We start from the raw sequence: 23,781 nt of genomic DNA, 5'->3' as shown, positions 1-23,781 counted from the left end.
TTTTGATGGAGACCTTACAAATGACTTTTCACAACATTGGCATCGCTGTCATCTTGCACTAGCTTGAGGTGGGCGAGTGAGAAGACTACATCATATTTAAATAGAACACTAGATGAATATTTTTATGTCATTTCATATTTTCAACGACTAATAAATGCTACTTTTGTCTCTATATTGGTCATCAAACATGAATAATGTGTTATTGCAAAAAATAATGATCACCTACTCTCTTTTAATTTTCCCCTATTTTTAACTTAACATGGAGCATAGGAGCAACAAATAAATTTATAATCAAAGAGGTTTCAATATATTCACAACGCAGCTTCTGGTACTCAGCTCAACCTTGGTCCCAACTATTTGGGGTTGGCTACAGAAATCTGTTCTGCCATTGTGCTCTGTCAAGGGACAAAAAGGTGGCTGCAGGTTATTTTCCCAAAGTTGATATTAGATCAATTTATTTTTGGGTCAGATTCTGTGTGAGTTGGTATTTAAATTTCTGAACCCACCTCTGAATTATTACATCTCTGTCAAAATTGATCATGACTATGCTAAACTTCTGACACTACCTGACTAGGAACTTCATAGATTGGAGAATACAATTGCAAGAAGCCACAAACCTGACAAATGTGAAAAACATGCAGCAGTATATGCATATATTGATTTTGTTTCCTATGAATTATTCACTTTCAGTAAGCAGGAGTTAACTTTGAAATCTTTTTTAAGGTGGAGGATGCTGTACTGCTTGCAATGGCACAAAATCGACACCCACATTTTCTGAAGTTTGATAATCATGTCTCAGGTCTGAGATACAAATTTATTATTTCAATATTTTCCAATTTGCATTGAAAATGATTTTTGTGAGATAATGTGTTGCTTGATATCTCGAATTCATGATAGAATATCTACTTTACAATCTATGACAATGCAACATGTTTGGATCATGATACAGGAAACTTTTGGGCTGAGAGCATTTAGATATAGATTTCTTTTTCTTTTTTTATTAGTGTTTTTAAATAAAGCTTAGACCATTTAGATATCACATGTTGGTAGTTTGTTTAGCATGTTCACTTGAATTTAGAAGAAAGAAGCAATCTGATGAGAACTATGTGCAGTTGTATCATATGCAGAAAATCTTGGGAATATTAACTATGTGCAGTTGTATCATATGCAGAAAACTGCAATCCAAATCCAACCCAAAATCTGATTGGTTTTGATGATCTCAGATCAGATTCATATTTAATTCAGCTCCACTTCATTTTTTAAAATAAAGGAAAATTTTGAAAAGTTAATTACTTTTTAACTCGTATATATGATAAATTAATATAAAATAAAGGTTTGAATTTATTATATATAGAATATAAGATAATTATATAAATTCCGTTGACAGCCCTAATGGATGTAGAGAACTGGGAAACTAGCCGTAGGGCTAATTTTGTACTTTTTCTTCTCCCTTGTTGTATAACTATTCTTTATTCTCTTTCTTTTGTATATTAAGGACAGATTTGTCCTTTTACCTTTTAATATAAATATAACTTTTAGGGTGTCAACTGACACAAGGTGTCACACCCACCATTCGGCTGTGTTCTCTCTCTTTCTCTCTCTCTTTGATTTTCGATCTGACTCTGACATGGTATCAGAGCAGGTCACGATCTGATCTGCAAGTAACTTCTTCTTCACCCCTTTCTTATCTGTTATCTAGAGTACTCCCTAACAGTATTTGGGAGGCTCTTGAGTGTCCTTGAATCCTTTTTCTAAGGCTGCATTCAATCAGAACTCGACAGACTCTGTTTCTGGACTGCTGTGCCATCAGATTTCTCTTTTGGTTTGGATCTCCCTCTAGAAGCATTGGATCAGACTGAAACTTTAGATCTAGTTGGTTTGAATTGGATTTGATTTAAAAGGGTTTTTAGCCACTTCAGAGTTCGTCAGACCCTTACAGTTTCCTTTTTTGAACATCGACTGAGAGGTACTTCTTTGTTCTACTGTTTTGAACTCTTCTTTTTGTGGTTTTTCTTGCTCTTGTGATTCAATGGTATCAGAAAGGATGGAAATTCTCCCCATTAAGTTTAATGGTACGAACTATATTCAATTTCCAATTTCATGTGGAGGCGAAAGGTCTCTGGGGATATCTGGATGGATCAATAGTTAAACCTGATTATTCGGACATCAAGGATCTTAATCAGTGGAGAATTGATAATGCAAAAATTGCATCATGGATCTTAGGATCCGTTGAAACTGACATTGCAATTCCTATGAGAGGATATAGGACTGCTTATGAGATGTATGAGTATTGCGAGAAAGTATATCAACAATCAAACACCTCAAGACAGTACCAGATAGAGGTTGACATCTCCTATTACCAAGGAGAAAGAAAGTTCCAAGAGTTCTATGCTGGGTTTATTAAACTTTGTACCAAATATGAGCTTTTTTACATGGGAAATGATCCTTCAAAATGTTGTGTGAAGTATATGAAGGAACATTTTAATAGAAGAAAGACTAAGCACTTCCTAATGCATCTCAGACCTGAATTCAAAGTTGTTAGATCTAATATCCTTAATCGATGAACACTTCCTGACTTGGGTATTATTCTTGGGGAAATTCTAAGGGCTGAAACTAGATTTGCCACACAGACTTCTTTGGATGGAAGAAAGGAGTCCAACATTGATATTGTCTTTCTAGCAACAAAACCAAAAGGGAAGAGGGACTTCTCTAAAATACAGTGCTATGAATGTAAGGAGTTCGGGCATGTTGTTTCTCATTGCAAGAAAAAGAATACATGCACCTACTATAAGAAGGTAGGCCATATTATCACTGAATGCCCCACTCGGCCTCAGAAAAGCAATGGATCAAATCAGAAGAAAGGACAAGGTTTATCAGACAGGTGTAGATGGATCAGATACATCATCCTCCATTACTTCTGTGGCTGGCCAAAATGACACTTCAGGTAGCATATCTGAATAACAAATTCGACAGCTCATGTCCTCTGTCATCTCTTCAGCCTTCTCTGCTATGGACCAGTCTGGTAAGTCTCCTACCTATTGTCCCTTATCGAACCATCTATGGTACATTGACTCAGGAGCTTCTAACCATATGACAAGGGCCACTCTTGGTCAGTGTCCTTGTGAATAAACCCTAGTTGATTCTAGGTCAAAGTAAAGAAGAAGGAAAAAGAAAGAAAAGAGAAAGGAGAAGAATGTTTGGCCAGACTAGAAGAGAGAATGTAAAAAAATCACTCTCCTAGCCGACCCACTTGGATTTTATTCATAAAACTTGGAGTTACAAGAAAGACAGTTTTGTCCCTCATATAAGATGGGACACATAACTTAAACTCAGATACAATACACCTTTCACTTTCAAGAAGATAAACCAGAATGACCAAAATACCCCTGACTCGAGCACTCTAACAGTCCTAAACCCCATCTCCCCAATAAACACATTGTTACTGCTAATGGTGAGAAATTAGGTACACTTGGATGTGATGATTTGTATTTATCTACTTCTTAAGTCATCTCCATTTCATTTGTCCAAAACCTTATTTGTACCTAAGCTTACCACCACCAATTTAATTTCTGTTGGCCAACTTGTAGAGGAAGGTAAAATGTCTCATTTACTTCTGATGGCTGTTTGATACAGGACCGACAAACTGGGGCAGTGAAGGGGAAGGAGTGTAGACTCGGAAGACTCTTTCCTCTAAAATTTGAGAAGAATAAAATTGTGCCTGATTCTACTTCATGTTTGGTTTCTACTACTTCTAGTTTTGAATCTATTAATTGTAATAAATATTAGTAGTTATGGCATAAATGCCTGGGCCATCCTTTCTGTAAGAAACTTGATCAATTGTTTTCTTCTGGTAGTTTACCTATTTCTAATGTTTCTCTTAAGAATGTGAATAAAGATTATATTACTTGTGGCTTATGTAAGAGCCATATTTTGCCTTTTCCTTTTCATTCTGAACATGCAATAGTCCCTTTTTATTTAATACATAGTGATGTTTGGTCGTCTCCAGTTGTCTCAGGATGGGTTTTAAATATTTTATAACCTTTATTGATGACTGCACTTGTTTCACTTGGGCTTATTTTCTTCGAAAGAAATCTTAAGTGTACACTGTATTTAAGCACTTTCACACCTATGCTACCACTCAATTTGATGCCCAAATTTGTGTGCTACGATCGGATTCAAGGGGAGAGTATATTGATGGGGATTTCCAAAACTATTTAAAACTACATGGAATTCAAACCCAAAAGTCCTATCCAGGCACCCCCACAACAAAATGGGGTTGCAAAAAGGAAAAATAGGCATATCTTGAGTGTAGTCAGAACCCTTCTACAGGATTCCCACGTACCCTCTTGGTTTTGGGTGGAGGCGGCCAGTACTGCTGTGTATCTCATAAATCATCTTTCATCATCAGTTTTGAATAACTCCTCTCCATTTCAATCCCTCTTTCACAAATCCCCAAACCTATCCATGCTCAAAGTGTTTGGATGTGCTTGTTTTGTCCATGAATGCACAAAGTTAACTACACAAGCAGCTTTGTGTGCCTTTATGGGGTACAGTTTTGAACATAAAGGGTATCTTTGCCATGACCCTTTGGTTCGTCATCTTGAAAGTGTGTCGTTTTCAGAACATATTGTGAAATTCCCAACTCCTTCTATTTCCTTGTTGCATAGTTTTGATTCTACAGGTACCTCAGATACTCCATTGTCACCTCCGCAACAACTTTAGACCTACTTCAGGAAGAAACGGCCTTCTTCAGTCTCGATCCCCCCCACTGCTCCGCCTCCAGTTGTTGTTCCAGTCACTCCAGCTTCCTCAGTAAGTGTTCAAGACCTTCCTTCTGAACCCTTTCCTCCTACTTTATGTCGTTCCTCTAGAATTTCTCGTCCACCTAACCATTATGGTTATTCACCAGACCATAGCTCCTTTTCTACCATTTTATCTACCACAGACATTCTCAGATCTTATTAATAGGTTGTAGCAAAACCACACTAGAAAGATGCAATGAATTCTGAGATTCGAGCTCTTCATGAGAATGACACCTAGGACCTAGTCAAAGCTCCACCTAAGATATCTCTCATAGGAAGTCAATGGGTCTATTCTGTGAAACTAAAATCTGATGGAAGCCTAGACAGATACAAAGCTAGGCATGTTGCACAGGGCTACAAATAGGAATATGGGATAGACTATGGGGAGACCTTTTCTCCTGTAGCTAAGATGACCACTGTATGACTTTTGATGGTTGTGTCTGTAGTCAAACAATGGACAATTCATTAGATGGATGTCAAGAATTCTTTTCTCCATGAGGAGTTGAAAGAGAGAGTCTACATGAAGCCTCCTCCAGGATATTGTACAAAGTCGCAGCTTGTTTGTTGTCTGAAGAAGTCACTTTATGGCCTGAAACAAGCTCCTAGGGCCTAGTTTGAGAAATTCAGATTTGTCATCATTGATGCTGGCTTTATCCAGAGTTCTTTTGATTACTCCTTGTTCACCCTAAGGCGGAAGCAGGGAGTAACGATGTTACTCCTTTATGTTGATGATATACTCATTACAGGGGATGACAGAGAATGAATTGATAAGCTACAACAGTTACTCAGTGAGTCCTTTAAGATGAAGGACTTGGGGCCTTTGACATACTTCTTAGGCCTTGAAGTGAGCAGAAATTCTCGAGGCTACTTTGTCAATCAACAGAAGTATGTGGCTGATCTTGTTAAATTGGAAAATCTTAGTGATTCTAAGTTTGTGGACACCTCACTAGAACTGAATCTGAAACTTAGCAAATATTATGGCTTTCCTCTTGAAGATCCTACCCTTTATCATCAACTAGTGGGCAGCTTGATGTATCTCACCATGACTCGTCCAGATATATCTTATGCAATTTAGATAGTAAGCCAGTTTGTGTCTTCCCCAAGACAACCTCATTTATCTTATGCTGATTGGGCTGGATGCCTTGACACCTGATGATCCACTATTGCCTGGTGTGTTTTCTTAGGCAATTTTCTTATCTCATGGAAGTGCAAGAAGCAAGCTACTGTATCCAAGTCTTCCATTGAAGCTGAATACAGGGCTATGTCTTCCATGTGTAGTGAAATCATATGGCTTCGAGCTCTTCTATTTGAAATACTTAATGAGCCAGCATCACATGTCCCTCTGTATGCAAACAATATCAGTGAATTTAAAATTGCTTCTAACCCGTCTTCCACGAGCGCACCAAACACATAGAAGTTGATTGCCATTTCATCCACGATCTTCTTCTTGGGGGTACCATATCTCTTCCTCATGTCTCCTCTGGGCTCCAACTAGCAGACTTGTTGACTAAAGCAATGACTCAAGCTCAACATCTATTTCTTATGCACAAACTGATGCTTATTCCTAGGCATCAGTTTGAGGGGGAGTGTAGAGAACTGGGAAACTAGCCATAGGGCTAATTTTGTACTTTTTCTTTTCCCTTGTTGTATAATTATTCTTTATTCTCTTTCTTTTGTATACTAAGGACAGATTTGTCCTTTTACCTTTTCATATAAATATAACTTTTAGGGTGTCGACTGACACAAGGTGTCACACCCACCATTCGGCTATGTTCTCTCTCTCTTTCCCTTTCTTTGATTTTCAATTTGACTCTAACAATGGAATGGTTTCTCTTCAAGTCAGCATGCTTGTTTTTCCTTCTATTAGTTAAGTCAGGATGACACAAGATGATTCATGGAAAGTATAAATTATAGAAACACCAAAATTAAGTAGGACCAATGTATTATGTTTGAAGTCATCCATATTTTTGTTTTCTGAGAGTATACGATACTACCTTCGTTTTTTGGAATGGGAACTTTGATTCTAAAGTTTCATATTTTGAATAATTTTAGAACCAAGTCTGTCCATTATTATATATCATAGGTCTGAATAGAACGGAATGGTGAAACAGGATTCATGTAGCAGACCTCATATTGGGACAAAGCTTATATAATGATGACTATGACTAAATTTGTCCATATTGAATAGTTTGATATCACTCAGCTTTAAGCTTTTAATCAACATGAATAGTAGATCCTTGAGAGGATTTTTTTTTCTATGTAGCTTCAGATCTATTTTTACTCTACTCGAAAAAGCATTCTCGTATTAATTACAATTAAGCATACAATTTAAAGAAATTGGATGAATAAAACACTTTTGAATTTGTTATCCAGGTTTTTACCTACCTGAAATTTAATTATCTTTTTTAGATTTATATGTTCACGCTCTTTTAGGTGAAATAGTATCAGGTTGCCATAATTACTGTGATAAAATCATTCCTTGGATAACAAAAGAAGATTGTGGCTATAAACATACTGTCGTTAATATGTTAGAGAAGATTATGATTTGAATTTATTATGACCTTTCATGGTAGACACAATAAATGGTTTCACTACTAGTTCATTCAATATCTATTTGGATACGTAATAATTCTGTTTATCATAGATGCAGATCACTTGAAGATTCAAGATGAAGGTCAGATAGAAGCATTTGGTATGTTGATCCACTAAACAATTTCATAATGTTCAAGTGATTTATTCTTTGACTATCTCATATAATATATAAATCTAAAACCATTCACCCAAATTGCATTTTTTGAAGCTTTAGATTGAATGAAAAAAATAGGTCAAACCACATCTTGGTCAATAGCATATGGCCTTTGAGCTCAAGATAGCACCAACTACTTTACTCCAAACAGTAATTGAAGGCCTCTACTTTTGAGGGAGAAGTTTGGATGAATTTCATTGTGAGGGAAGGCTTCTTTAATTCACTTTTATGGATAGAACATGACCCATTAACCCTAGTTCACTTCAACCTGGAAACTTCCCTTTTTGAGGTTTATTTTCTAACTAGATATATTTTCCATTCAATTCCTACCTAAAATAGGGGTTACAAGAGAGGGTGAAAGAATGGAAGTGATACATGCTTCTTGTAAAGAAACATGTTTTCAATGGAAATAAGCTTACAAAGAAAAAGTTAATCTAGAATAACACTTCTCCAAAATAGCATTTTGTAGAGGAGATGGGCCGAATGGCCCATAGACTGTCACTTCATGTTATGTCATGTTTCTCTCTGTTAGGGGCCTTATTCTGGGGCCATACTCTGTAGTGTTCTTTTTTTTGTATTTTTTTGCCCGCTCAAGGGCCTCTCTGTAATTTATCAAAGATTAACTTAATAAAAGAGTATTAGAGTGTTAGAGGGAGGTTAAGTTCAAACTCCTCATCCTCTAACTCTCCTTGCCGCAGTTCTCTCTCTCTCTCTCTCTTCTTCTCTAATATTCTCTAATCTTCTCTTGTTAGTTTTTTCTGGTTTTCTAGCACAGTCTCATACTTCTAGGACTGTTTTTCAACTTGGTATCATAGCGTGAATTAAAGAAGTTTGGCACAGATTTACACCTTGTTTTGACCTGGCAACTTCTATTCCCAAGAAATACTTTAATGTTCCAAGATCTTTTGTTTGGAAATGATTTTGTAGAAATACCTTTAGTTTGCCAATCCTCAATTTATCACTGCCAGTAATGACAATATCATCCACATAGACCACTAATAGGATCTTCCTAGCTTCTGAGTCATAGCTGAACACTGAGTGATCAACTTGGCATTGCTTCATTCCAAAACTCTTCACCACTTCACTGAACTTCCAGAACCAAGCACGCGACGATTGTTTCAACCCATAAATTGCCTTCTTCAATCTACATACCTTACCATCCTCCCCCTGAGCAACAAACCCAGGTGGTTGCTCCATATATACCTCCTCCACAAGATCACCATAGAGGAAGGCATTCTTTATATCAAGCTGAAACAGAGGCCAATCATACATAACTGCCAAGGAAATTAGTGCACGAACAGAACCAGTCTTAGCCACCGGAGAGAATGACTCCATGTAGTCCACTCCATACAACTATGAGTAACCTTTAGCAACAAGTCTTGCCTTCAGACGCTCCACACTACCATCTGGAAAGTATTTCACAGTATACACCCATTTACAACCCACAACATGCTTACCAAGTGGGAGAGTAGTAAGTTCCCACGTTTGAGTATGTTGAAGAGCAGAAAGTTCCTCCTCCATTGCCCGCCGCCACCAAGGTGAACTAAGAGCTTTTTGAACATTGTTAGGTATGGAAATAGAGGACAAAAGTGAAACAAAATGGCGATGTGAGGTAGAAAGATGAGATAATGAAACAAAATTGGAAATGGGATGGAGGGTAGAACTGTGTTTACCTTTCCGTAAGGCAATGGGTAGGTCAAGGTCTGAAGGTTCAACAATAGGAGCCATGAGAGGATCGCAGATGAGGTAGAAGCTGGAGGAGGGGCCGGTGTCATTCGATGTGTATACACTTGCCGGATTGGTGGTGATCTGCACTGGATGAGGTGATGAGTCTACTCCAACAACAACATCTGGAACCGGATCACTAACAGGAAGAGGAAGAGGAAGTACTGGTGGAGATGAAGGTGCTTCAAGACTTGAGAAGAAGGGACAGACTCAAAAAAGGTGACATCAGGGCAGACATAGCACTTCCGGGTAATGGGATTATAACACTTGTACCCTTTTTGAGTCCTTGAGTAGCCAAGGAAGACACATTTAATTGAGCGTGCATCTAGCTTGTCTATTCCTGCACTCAGATTGTGGACAAAGCACACATAACCAAAGACACGAGGAGTTAATGGGAAAGGAGATAAAGTGGGAAACAAGATAGAGAAGGGGGACTGACCATGAAGGATGAAAGAGGGCATCCGGTTAATGAGAAAACATGCAGTGAGTACAGCATCACTCCAAAACCATTTAGGAACATTCATGTGATGAAGAATAGACCGAGCAGTTTCAAGAAACTGACGGTTCTTTTGTTCAGCTACCCCATTTTGTTGAGGGGTGAATGCACATGAGGTCTGATGAATAATGCCATGCTGTTCTAAATACTGTTGAAATGAAGTAAGAAAGTATTCACGACCATTATCTGAATGGAGAATTTTGATTGGAACACCAAATTGTGTGCGTATTTCAGCATGGAATTTTTGAAAAATGGAAAACAATTCACTTCTTTCTTTCATTAAGTAAATCCATGTCATTCTTGAACAATCATCAATAAAGAAGACAAAATACTTGTACCCATTATAAGACTATTTTGATTGGATCCCAAACATCTGAATGAACCAAAGAAAAAGGACTCAACATACGACTCTCAACTCTTGGACTGAAGAACACACGATGATGTTTCCCAAACTGACATGACTCACATTGCAAAACTGACAAATGACTCAATGACGGTACCAAAATCTTGAGAGCCTTGAGAGATGAATGTCCCAGTCGGCAATGCCATTGTAGAGGAGTAAGTGAAGTCTGAAGAGCAATTGAAGATCCACCACCGTCAAGATAATACAATCCACCAGCTTCATGCCCCCCACCAATCTTCTTCCCCGTCTTGAGATCCTGAAAAACACAAGTGGAAGGAAAGAAGGTAACAAAACAGTTAAGAGCTTTGGTTATTTTACTAACAGTCATAAGATTGAATGGAAACTTAGGTACATATAAAACAGATGATAAGGGCACAGAAGCCATGTCAACATTACCCACACCACAAATGGGAGATGAGGACCCATTGGCAAGTGTAACAGTTTGTGATGTGGAGGCTTCAGAAAGAGAAGAGAACACACCTGGAGTCCCGGTCATATGATCTAAAGCTCCAGAGTCAATAATTCAGGGAGGGGTTTTAGATGACATGCAAGCAATACCTGATTGGGCGAGTGTGGCAGTGGTATGCTGTGTCGTAGTTTGAAGGAACCGTTCATACTCATCACGTGGTACACTCACCATCTCCCTCCCAGAAGTAGATGTAGATGTGGGAGGAGTTCAGTCTGCCAGTTTACTGTCACCGATATCAACCTCACCTGCTACAACATGATTAGCCCATTTAGAGGGAGGGCCATGTAAGTCATAACAGAAATTCACTGTGTGTCCTTCCCTACCACAATGAGTACACATCCTTGTAGAGTTATTCTTCCCTCTGCCACGGCCTCCCCCTGAGTCACGACCACCCCGACCAATCATGGAACTGCCACGGCCTCCTCGGGGAGCATGACCTCCCCCTCTTGTACTATGTCCACCTCCTCTAACTGTCACAAGTGTTGTTCTATCAGACTGTGTGGAGTTCTCTGTCTGTCCCAAAGAAATTCTACGAAGCCTTGAGAATACTTCTTCAAGTGTAGGAAGAGATGAGCCCCCTAATATTTGGGCTCTAACTGGTTCACACTCCGACTTCAACCCCACTAAAAATCTTGTAACATCTAGTTGTTCCCTTTGTTGTTGTTGAACTTTAATATCTGGAGTGAGAGGATGATAGACATTGAGTTCATTCCTTATATTCTTCATGTAGGCATATTATTCTTCTAGTGTTTTGGTTCCTTGTTGTAAATTAAAGTACTCCTGATAAAGCTGGTATACTCTTGTTGTGTTATCTTGTCCAGAATATAACTTCTTAGCATGCTCCCATATATCCTTAGTCGTATCAAGGAACATGAAGTTGGCACTAATTTTGGGCTCCATACTATTCCACAGCCAAGTCATGATTTGAGCATCTTCTTGTTCCCAATCATCAAACCCTGGAGAGTCAGCCAGTGGCTTCTCATCTTTTACATGCTTCACTTTCCTCTTTGCCTTGAGAAAAACTTCCACAGATTTAGCCTATGGAACGTAGTTTTCCACATTTAGTTTAATTGAGGTCATCTGTACCCCTAGGTAGTCGGGGGAAACCACCACACTAGGTTTCTGATCATTGTACCCATCTCCTATTGCTGCCATTGTACTCTTTCACAGTTGCCTCTAACCTGACTTCTCAGCTACAAGCTGACTAATGTTATTCACAGTTTGATATTTCAGCACCTATTGCAGCCCCTAAACACAGCAGTGAGAGCCCACGCCTTGTTCTTATTCACACTACTGCTGTCTTCACAAACCCACGAACCACATAAGCATCAATTTAGCACTCACTAATCACATGTAGGCCCTCTTACAACCACTCAATAGAAGTTGTGCACCACAAGCTCCATAACACAATCAAATCTGCTACACCCAGTTCAGACTTGTTTAACACATTTAAGAGGGCATTACACAACCACAAAGAACTCGGCTAGGTCACTGCATTACATCTTACAACACTCGGCCACCTGCAGCAGCCCTAACCCACTCAACCACTTACAGCAGCCCCTACACCATTCGGCTACTGTACACAGCCCGTTCTAGGGCAACAATGAACCTAGTTCTCTAGGTTCTAATCAGTACTAACTGATTCTTGGAGGGTTTCTACCCAGAAATACCAGCAACACAAAAGGACTAGATAACCAACCTTCCTTTGAGAGTATCAACCAACCATTCACTGCTGAAATCACTTTCCTTGATGAAGAAGACTGTGCGTAGCAGAGAGAAACGAACTATGATGTCTCAGACCTAGGGCGAACCAGTTCTCTCCATTAACTAACTAGAAACGAAGAAGAAGGTGTCACGAACACAGCTGAGATGCTTTACAAACTGAAGCAGGTCAGGAACCTCGCTCTGATACCATGTTTCGAATGCAGCTACAGTAACCCGAACTAGGAGAGAAGGAAGAAGAAGATGAAGAAGAAGAAAACAGAAAGAGATAATAGGAGGGTTTAGTCAAAATTGATTCGTACTCTGTTCATTCGCCCCCCTAATGTTTATTAGGTTCTAATAACCTTTATAAAGACTAAACTGCCCTTACTTAAGTGTGGCCAGAGTATCTCTAATAAAACTGCCACATAAGCAAGGTACTTAACAAACATGAGATGACTAAACTACCCCTGTTCGGCTCACTTTAACAATTGCAATACAACATTAAAGGCATTTCATACTTAACACCTAACTCTTCAAGTGGAGATCTCAGCCACACCATGAGCCATAGATCTATACTCCACTTTAGCACCTGAACATGCAATAACATTCTATTTCTTATTCCATGAGACAAGGTTCCCTCCAACAAAAGCATAATACCCTAATGTGGACCTCTTATCATCAACACATCTGGCCTAGCCAACATTAATGTATGCCTTTATATTCATATGACCATCATTCTTAAAATGTATACCATGACCTGGACACCTTCAAGTAGGCAAGGATCCTCTCTACTACAAGGTGGGTGATTCTAGGAGTATGCATGTATTGACTGATGTTGTATTTATTATTTTAGGTGTTGCAAGAGTAAAGAGAACAAGAATAACCTTAGAGGTGTCCAGAATAATAAACCCCACCTCAAAGAGTCTCGTATATGTAGAAGAACTACTGAAGGGTAGTTTTGCAATTCTATTGTACTTTGTTTTTCTTTCTTGTACTGTAATAGGCGTGTACTTTAGTGTACAGCTCTTTTATTTTCTTTGAAAGGACAATCTTGTCCATTTACATAAGATTAATATAAATATATCTTTTCTGGGTTGGTTCGATCATATTGATCAACCCTAACAGATCTGAACCTCTGTCTCTATCCTTGCTCTTTCACTTTCTCACGAGCTGACGGTATCAGAGTAGGCTGCTCTCTGATCCTTTTCTCCTCCTTTTTGATGAGTGTGACAACTTTAGTCACTACCGATTGAATCTGGATTGTTTCGATCTATCCAGAGATTTGTTCTTTGTGTTCTGCACATCCGAGAGAGATTTCATTAGATCTCTCTCGTACGACATCAGTTTGCAGTAAGAATTGAAAGGAAGTGTCTCCTATGCCCTCTCAACATATTCTGAAACATTCATCGAGATCTGAGAAGTTTTGAGAGAGATCTATACATCTCTTCTGGGTGGCTGCACCCAGACTTTCCTTTTCTGGACTGTGTTTCAAGTTTTTTCCATTTGTTGAAACTTGGACAATTTCTAGTGACTGTAAGAGGCTTCTATTATCAGTTTCTTTGATTCTCACAGCTTGATTACTTCTTTATTGCTTGATTCGATCGGTCTTTACTTGTTTCCTTTTCGTTATGGCTCTGGAAAAGAATGAATTTATTTCTGTTAAGTTTGATGGGAGCAACTATGCTCTCTGGAAATTTCATTTTCAATACTTGTTGAAGGGAAAGGCTTGTGGGGTTACATTGATGGTTCCACTTCCATGCCTGACGCCAGTGATGTTAAAGGGCTGAAACAGTGGAGAACCGATAATGGTCAGGTTATCTCATGGATACTTGGGTCTATCTCAATGGATGTCAGTATTCCGATGAGAAATCTCAAGTCTGCCCATGACATGTTCGAATACCTAGAAAAGGTATATCAGCAATCGAATATGTCTAGGCAATATCAGATCGAAATTGATATCTTCTCCTATGTTCAAGGGGAGAAGCGGATTTGGGAATGCTATGCAGGATTTGTAAATCTTTGGACTGAATACGAACTGGCTCACTTTGGGGATCTGTCTACAGATTATTGTGTGAAGACTATGAAGAAGCATCTCATTAAGAGAAAGACTATGAACTTTTTGATGCACCTTAGGCCTGACTATGAAACTCTATGTTCTAGCATTCTCAGTAGAGAACCAATGCCTGACCTCGATGCAATCCTTGGAGAGTTGTTACGGGAGGAAACTCGTCTTCTTACCTTATCTGCACTAGATTAGAAGAAGGAACATAGGATTGATACTATTTTTTAGCCACCAAACAGGAGGGTAAGAAAGACTTCTCAAAGTTGGAATGTTATGAATGCAAAGAATTTGGTAGAAAAACTTTTGTACCTACTGCAAAAAACAAGGACACATTACTGTGGAATATCCGACTAAGCCTCCCAAGAAAGGACAACATAAGGCTTATCAGGCCTCAACAGAATCTGTTTCTATGGATGTTGCCACCTCATCATCAGCCCACAAACCAGATGCCCAGGGAAATCTGACTGAAGAATAGATCCATAAGCTCATGTCTTCAACTATTTCTTCTGCTTGTTCTGCTTTTGGACTAGCTAGTAAGTCTGCTTTTTTGTGTTCATCTCCTTGTCACATGTGGATTATTGATTCCGAGGCCCCAAGTCACATGACTAGGGCCTCCTTCGATCAGTCTCCTAAACCTAGAACCTTTGACAACCATATTATTACTGCTAATGGTGATTCTTTACTTGTATATGGTTGTAATGATTTGTTCTTATCCACCACTAAGACCAAACCCTTACATCTTCCCAAAACTTTCTTTGTGCCTAAATTGACTACTAGTTTAATATCTGCTAGGCAACTTGTTGATGATGGTAATTGTTAAGATGTGCCGAATAGGGGTAGTTTAGTCTTCTTCTGTTTATTAAGTAACTTGCTTATGTGGCAGTGTTATTAGAGTTACTCTGCCCCACACTTAAGTAAGGGCATTTCTGTCTTTGTAAACATTGTTACAATCTAATATAGATTAAGGGGGTCGACTGGATGGGTTAACCATCAGAATTTCGACAGACCCTTCTTCTCCTTCTTCTTCTTCTTCTTCTTCTTCTCCTCTTCCTGTTCGGACTACTGTAGTAGCAGTCGAAACATGGTATCAGAGCTTTTCTCCTGACCTAAGTCAGTTGGTAAAGCACCTCAGCATTGTTCGTGACTCTTCACTTTCGTTTCTGGTTAGCCGATGGAGAGAACTGGTTCGCCCTAGGTCAGAAACATTACAGCTTGTCTCTCTGCTGCGCATAACCTTCTTCAACAAGGAAAGTGACTTCAGCAGTGAATGGTTGATTGATATTCTCAAAGGAAGGTCGGTTCTCTCTTCTTCTTCTAGTGTTACTTATATTTCTGGGTAGAAACCCTACAAGAAGCTGTTGTACTGAGTAGAACCTAGAGAACTAGGTTCATTGTTGCCCTAGGAAGGGTTGTGTGTGCAGTAGCCGAATGGTGTAGGGCTGCTGTAAGTTGTTGAATGGTGTTAGGGCTGCTGTAAGTGGTTGAGTGGTGTAAGGTAGAATGCAGTGACCTTGCCAAACTCCTTGTGGTTGTGTAATGCCCTCTTAAGTGTGTTAAACAAGTCTGAACTGGGTGCAGCAGATTTGGCTGTGTTGTGGTGCTTGAGTAGTTGTAAGAGGGCCTCTACTTGTGATTAGTGAATGGTAAACTGATGCTTATGTGGGACGTAAGTGTGTGAAGTCAGCAGTAGTGTGAATAAGAACAAGTGTGTGAAGTCAGCAGTGGCGTTTAGAGGCTGCAATAGGTGCTGAAATATCAAACTGTGAACAACATCAATCAGCTTGTAGCTAAGAAGTAAAGTTAGAGACAACTGTGAAAGAGTACAATGGCAGCAATAGGAGATGGTTTCAATGATCAGAAACCTAGTGTAGTAATTTCCTCCGACTACCTAGGGGTACAAATGACCTCAATTAAGCTAAATGGGGAGAACTATGTTCCATGGGCTAAATCAGTGGAAGTTTTTCTCAAGGCAAACAAGAAAGTAAAGCATGTTAGAGATGAGAAGCCACTGGTTGACTCTTCAGGGTTTGATGATTGGGAACAAGAAGATGCTCAAATCATGACTTGGCTGTGGAATAGTATGGAACCCAAAATCAGTGCCAACTTCATGTTCCTTGATACGGATAAGGATATATGGGAGCATGCTAAGAAGCTATATTCTGGACAAGATAACACAACAAGAGTATATCAGCTGTATCAGGAGTACTTTGATTTACAACAAGGAACCAAAACACTAGAAGAGTACTATGCCTGCATGAAGAATATAAGGAATGAACTCAATGTCTATCATCCCCTTACTCCAGATATTCAAGTTCAGCAACAACAAAGGGAGCAGCTAGATGTTACAAGATTTTTAGTGGGGCTGAAGTCGGAATATGAACCAGTTAGAGCTCAAATATTGGGGGGCTCTACTCTTCCTACACTTGAGGAAGTATTCTCAAGACTTCGTAGAATCTCTTTGGGCCAGACAGAGGACCCCACACAGTATGATAGATCAGCACTTGTGACAGCTAGAGGTGGTGGACATAGTACAAGAGGGGGAGGTCATTCCAGAGGGGGCCGTGGCAATTCCATGATTGGTCGGGGTGGCCGTGACTCAGGGGGAGACCGTGGCAGAGGAAAAACTAACTCTACAAGGAAGTGTACTCATTGTGGTAGGGATGGACACATAGTGAATTTCTGTTATGACCTACATGGCCCTCACTCTAAATGGGCTAATCATGCTGTAGCAGGCGAGGTTGCTATTAGTGACAATAAACTGGCAGACCTAACACCTCCCACATCTACATCTACTTCTGGGAGGGAGATGGTGAGTGTTCCGCATGATGAGTATGAACGGTTTCTTCAAACTACTTCACAGCATACCACATATGCCCAATCAGGTATCGCTTGCATGTCATCTAAAACTCCTTCCTGGATTATTGACTCTGGAGCCTCATATCATATGACCGGGACTCCAGGTGTGTTCTCTTCTCTTTCTAGAACCTCCACATCACAAACTGTTACACTTGCCAATGGGTCCTCATCTCCCATCTGTGGTGTTGGTAATGTTGACTTGGCTTCTATCCCCTTATCATTTGTTTTATACGTACCTAAGTTTCCATTCAATCTTATGTCTGTTAGTAAAATAACCCAAGCTCTTAACTGTTCTGTTACCTTTTTTCCTTTCACTTGTGTTTTTCAGGATCTCAAGACGGGGAAGAAGATTGGTGGGGGGCATGAAGCTGGTGGATTGTATTACCTTGACGGCGATGGATCTTCAATTGCACTTCAGACTTCCCTTACTCCTCTACAATGGCATTGCCGACTGGGACATCCATCTCTCAAGGTTCTCAAGATGTTGGCTCCATCATTGAGTCAGTTGTCAATTTTACAATGTGAGTCATGTCAGTTTGGTAAACACCGCCGTGTGTCCTTCAGTCCAAGAGTTGAGAGTTGTATGTTTCATTCAGATGTTTGGGGTCCAATCAAAATAGAGTCTTATAATGGGTACAAGTATTTTGTCTCCTTTATTGATGATTGTTCAAGAATGACATGGATTTACTTAATGAAAGAAAGAAGTGAATTATTTTCCATTTTTCAAAAATTCCATGCTGAAATACGCACACAATTTGGTGTTCCAATCAAAATTCTCCGTTCAGATAATGGTCGTGAATACTTTCTTACTGCATTTCAACAGTATTTAGAATAGCATGGCATTATTCATCAGACCTCGTGTGCTTTCACCCCTCAACAAAATGGGGTGGCTGAATAGAAGAATTGTCATCTTCTTGAAATTGCTCGGTCTATGCTTCACCACATGCATGTTCCTAAACGGTTTTGGAGTGATGCTGTACTCACTGCATGTTTTCTCATTAATCGGATGCCCTCTTTTATTCTTCATGGTCAGTCCCCCTTCTCCATCTTGTTTCCCACTTTATCTCCGTTTCCATTAACTCCTCGTGTCTTTGGTTGTGTGTGCTTTGTTCATAATATGAGTCCTGGAATAGACAAGTTAGATGCACGCTCAATTAAATGTGTCTTCCTTGGCTACTCTCGGACTCAAAAAGGGTACAAGTGTTATAATCCCATTGCCCGAAAGTGCTATGTCTGCCCTGATGTCACCTTTTTTGAGTCTGTCCCCTTCTTCCCCAGTCATGAAGCACCCTTCTCCTCACCCTTACCTCCTCTTCCTCTTCCTGTCATTGATTTAGTTCCAGAGGCTGTTGTTGGAGTAGACTCATCTCCTCATCTAGTGCAGGTCACCACTGAACGACCACCGATTCGACAAGTGTATACACGTCGAACGACACCGGCCCCTCCTCCTCCTTCTACCTCATCTACAGATCCTCTCATGGCTCCTATTGCTGAACCTTCAAATCTTGACCTACCATTGCCTTACGGAAAGGTAAACGTAGTTCTACACTCCATCCCATTTCCAATTTTGTTTCATTATCTCGTCTTTCTGCCTCACATTGCTAGTTTGTTTCATCTTGTCTTCTATTTCCCTACCTAACAATGTTCAAGAAGCTCTTAGTTCACTTGGATGGCGGCGGGCAATGGAGGAGGAACTTTCTGCTCTTCAACATACTCAAACGTGGGACCCACCTAGGAAGCATGTTGTGGGCTGTAAATGGGTGTATACTGTGAAATACTTGCCAGATGGTAGTATGGAGCATCTGAAGGCCAGACTTGTTGCTAAAGGTTACTCACAGGTGTATGGTGTGGACTACATGGAGACATTCTCTCCGGTGGCTAAAATTGGTTCCGTTCGTGTCCTAATTTCCTTGGCAGTTATGTATGATTGGCCTCTCCTTCAACTTGACATAAAGAATGCCTTCCTCCATGGTGATCTAGTGGAGGAGGTATATATGGAGCAACCACCTGGGTTTGTTGCTCAGGGGGAGGGTGGTAAGGTGTGCAGGCTGAAGAAAGCAATTTATGGGTTGAAGCAATCTCCATGTGCTTGGTTTGGGAAGTTTAGCGAAGTGGTAAAGAGTTTTGGAATGAAGCAATGCCAGGTTGATCACTCAGTGTTCAGCTATGACTCAAAAGCTGGGAAGATTTTATTAGTGATCTATGTGGATGATATTGTCATCACTGGTAGTGATAAATTGGGGATTGGCAAACTAAAGGTATTTCTGCAAAATCATTTTCAAACAAAGGACCTTGGAACATTAAAGTATTTCTTGGGAATAGAGGTTGCCAGGTCAAAACAAGGGTAAATCTGTGCCAAAGGAAATATGTCCTTGATCTATTGGAAGAAATAGGACTGTTAGGTGCAAAACCGGCTGAGACACCTATGGAACCAAATGTTAAGTTGAGCAGTGATACAGGAGAAGTATTTGAAGATCCTGGAAGGTATAGACGATTAGTGGGAAAGCTGAACTATCTGACTATCACGAGACCCGACATCTCCTTTGCAGTCAGTGTGGTGAGCCAATTCATGCAGAACCCTCGTATACCTTACTGGGATGCAGTCCTTAGAATTGTGAGGTATCTGAAAGGAGCTCCAGGCCGTGGGCTATTGTATAAACCAGGAGGAAAACTTGAAGTAGTTGGGTATACAGATGCAGACTGGGCAGGCTCAGTGAGTGACAAAAGATCTACTACAGGCTATTACACATTTCTAGGATGAAATCTTGTGACATGGAAGAGTAAAAAGCAGACAGTTGTAGCCAGAAGCAGTGCTGAAGCCGAATATAGGGCCATGGCTCACACTACCTGTGAATTAGTGTGGCTGAGGAATCTCCTACAAGAAATTGGGTTTCACATGGATAAACCTATGAAATTGTACTGTGACAACCAAGCTGCACTACATATCTCATCCAATTCTATCTTTCATGAGAGAAGAAAGCACATAGAGGTTGGTTGCCACTTTGTGAGAGAGAAGGTTCTTGCCAGAGAGATAAATACAGAACATGTGGACTCCAATGACCAGTGGGCAGATTTGTTTACAAAAGCTCTAAGCTCAGGGAAAGTGAACTATCTATGTAACAAGCTGGGATTATATGACATATATTCTCCAGCTTGAGGGGGAGTGTTAAGATGTGCTGAATAGGGGTAGTTTAGTCTTCTTCTGTTTATTAAGTAACTTGCTTATGTGGCAGTTTTATTAGAGTTACTCTGCCCCACACTTAAGTAAGGGCATTTCTGTCTTTGTAAACATTATTAGAATCTAATATAGATTAAGGGGGTCGACTGGATGGGTTAACCATCAGAATTTCGACAGACCCTTCTTCTTCTTCTCTTCTTCTTCTTCTTCTTCTTCTTCTTCTTCTTCTTCTTCTTCTTCTTCTTCTTCTTCTCCTCTTCCTGTTCGGACTACTGTAGCAGCAGTCGAAACAGTAATAATGTCCTATTTACTCGTGATGGTTGTTTTATTCAGGACCAGCACTTTAGGAAGCTAAAGGGGAAGGGGCGTAGGCTTGGGAGGTTGTTTGCTCTGGATTTCGAGACTAAGAAATCTTTACCGGATTCTTGTTTGCTATCTGTTACACTTAGTTCTTCTATTTCTTCATGTAATAATGTGTGGCATTTATGGCATAGACGTTTAGGTCACACTCATCCTTAAAATTTGGATTATTTATTTTCCTCTAGTTGTTTGCCTTTGAATACTTCTTCAGTAAAAAATATTGATAAATCTTGTTTAACTTGTTGTTATAGTAAAATCCATGTTTTACCTTTTCCTTCTTCTATTGAACTTGCATCTACACCTTTTTATCTCATTCATAGTGATGTGTGGTCATCTCCAGGTATTTCACGCTTGGGTTATAAGTACTTTGTGTTATTCATTGATGACTGTACTCATTACACATGGGTTTACTTTCTTCGAAAGAAATCAGAAGTTTTCTCCATGTTTAAGAACTTTCATGCCATGGTAATAACCTAGTTTAAATGCACCATAAATATTTTGATGTCAGATTCAGGGGGAGAGTATTATGATGGTGAGGATGGTGAGTTTCAAAGCTATCTGAAACAACATGGCATTCAGTCCCAGAGATCTTGTCCTGGTACTCCTCAACAGAATGGAGTATTGGAGCACAAAAACTGTCACATTGCTAATATGGTGAGATCCTTGATACAAGACTCTCATGCTCCCCTTACCTTCTGGGTGGAGGTGACCCGCATTGTTGTTCATCTCATCAATAGTCTTCCTACACCTATTCTTGAAAATTCTTCTCCCCATCAGTCCTTATTTCATCGTCCACCAAACCTATCCATACTTCGTGTCTTGGAATGTGTTTGCTTTGTCCATCTCCCTCCCCATGAACGCACAAAGCTAGCAGCTCAATCAGCTATGTGTGATTTCACGGAATATAGTACTTAGCACAAGGGGTTTCTCTGTTATGATCCCAAACTCCGTCGGTTGCTCATTTCTCACAATGTCATCTTTCTTGAGAATCTTTCATTCTTTGAGCATATTTGCAAATTACCTGCACCATCCATTTCTGTTCTGCATGACTTTGGATCTATAGGTGATTCTCCTTCTCTTTAGCCTCTTCAGACGTATTTCAACAAGCATCCAATTCAGCCATTGCCTATGCCTCCTCCACCTCAAGCAACAGTGATTGGTCATTCCTCTCCATCCACCACTACTGTAAGTGCAGATTCTCCTCCTGAGGATTTACCTTCATCTATTACTTTGCGTCGGTCATCTCGTATTTCTTGTCCACCTAATCGCTATGGCTTCTTTTTGAGTCATAGCTCCTTCTCAGCTACTTTGTCATCCACAGATATTCCTAAGTCTTATATCCAGGCTGTAGCAGTTGAGCATTAAAGAAGCTATGGATCAGAGGTTTAGGCTTTATTGGAGAACGATACATGGGATCTTGTCTCTCCTCCCCCAAATGCCTCCATAATTGGTAGCCGGTGGGTTTACACCATAAAACTCAAATTTGATTGTATTCTGGACAGATATAAGGCCCGTTTGGTTGCTCAAGGCCACAAGCTAGAGTATGGAATTGACTATGATGAAGCTTTTGCACCTGTGGCCAAAATGACAACAATTCGTTTGCTACTAGCCATTACTGCTCTTAAACAGTGGACAGTTCACCAGATGGACATTAAGAATGCCTTCCTCCATAGAGAGTTATAGGAGACAGTTTATATGAAACCACCTCCCAGCTACTGTGACAATCCTCAGTTGGTGTGTAAACTGAAAAAATCTCTATATGGTCTTAAACAAGCTCTACGAGCTTGGTTTGATCGCTTCTGTACAGTAGTGTTGGAAGTTGGTTTTTAGTAGAGTGCTTCAAACTACTCTCTCTTCACTCTCAAGTGGGATCAGGGATTGACTCTTCTTTTGGTCTATGTGGATGACATCCTTATTACTAGAGATGATATGGATGGTATTAATGTGGTTACCCGACCTGGAGGGAGGGACAGATTGGGGAATGGAGTTTGGAGTCGCCACCTAAATTTTTCAAATTGGGAATTTAGTAAAATTCGGGATTTTTCAAGAAAAACATTTTATTTTCTTGGTGACTCATTGCCCAATGGGGATGAGATTCTTAGGGTCCGGGGACCAAGGTACGGTGTGGGAAGGTGTTAGGCACCCCAACACGCCCGGTTGAACCGGCTACTTCACCAATGTTCTAAGGATGATTTAATAATTTTTTGGGCTATCCATGCTTGGTTGATAAAATAACAACTTAAAGTTGCAGTTTAACAACCAACACTACAAATTAAACTAAGGAAAAAAGAAGCAACGGCAATAGAAAATGGATAAGCAATTAACTAAAGAAGCAAGACATAACAACTAAAAGTTTCAATCTAAAAAGGTAAGTGCTAGACGGTATGTTGACATGAAAAGGGGTTGGAACTCAATGTGTATTTACGTGAAGGCAATATAAACTAAATGCAAGAGCTGAGATGTGTAAGATTTGAATGAAAGTTATGAACGTTTGAAATGCATAACCAGCTAAGAAGAAAGTAGAGTGAAAACTAATTTAATCTATGATCTAATAAAAAGAACCAATTTACCTAAGAATGAGAATGTTAGAGATGTTTGACTTAGATGAGTGTCATGAATTAATCAATATCCTAGAAATGAGATGCTAAATTCTAGAATTCAAGTGGGTCCTACTAGGACATGTGATTGCACTATGCAGGATGGCTAAAAGAAACATACGACATCTAAAATTCTTTTATTTGAAAGTTAACTGCATTCTTAGATAAGATGTTAATGACAAGAGCATAAAAATTGTAATGTGAAGTACAAAAGAAGAAGAAGAAGAAAACTGAGAGAAATAACTGAAATAACCCAAGAAGATGGTCTAACCCGATGAATGCTAGCACTATTCATTAATTCTAATACTAATGGCTGATATGTGAAATGCATATCTTCTTATCACTTCAATGCATGCCTATAAATTAATGCATAAATTTAATTT

General features: G+C 39.6%; 1 protein-coding gene across 3 annotated transcripts in view; it reads left to right on the top strand.

Moving 5' to 3' along the window:
* Positions 1–23,781, top strand: part of LOC148867342 (coiled-coil domain-containing protein SCD2-like) — a 187,342-nt gene that overhangs the window by 118,716 nt on the left and 44,845 nt on the right. The window contains exons 13-14 of one of the 3 annotated variants that reach the window (XM_088976730.1): positions 724–799; positions 7,453–7,494. In XM_088976730.1, the coding sequence (XP_088832856.1) occupies positions 724–799; positions 7,453–7,494 (118 nt within the window). Of the gene's footprint in view, positions 1–723; positions 800–7,446; positions 7,495–23,781 lie in introns of all 3 variants that reach the window. The other 2 variants (XM_088976729.1, XM_088976731.1) reach the window with 2 other exon arrangements.

This window comes from Nelumbo lutea, chromosome 3, assembly GCF_056320005.1.
Source record: "Nelumbo lutea isolate HS-2025 chromosome 3, American lotus-T2T, whole genome shotgun sequence".
Classification (NCBI taxonomy): domain Eukaryota; kingdom Viridiplantae; phylum Streptophyta; class Magnoliopsida; order Proteales; family Nelumbonaceae; genus Nelumbo; species Nelumbo lutea.
This window is presented reverse-complemented; position numbering and strand designations above follow the sequence as displayed.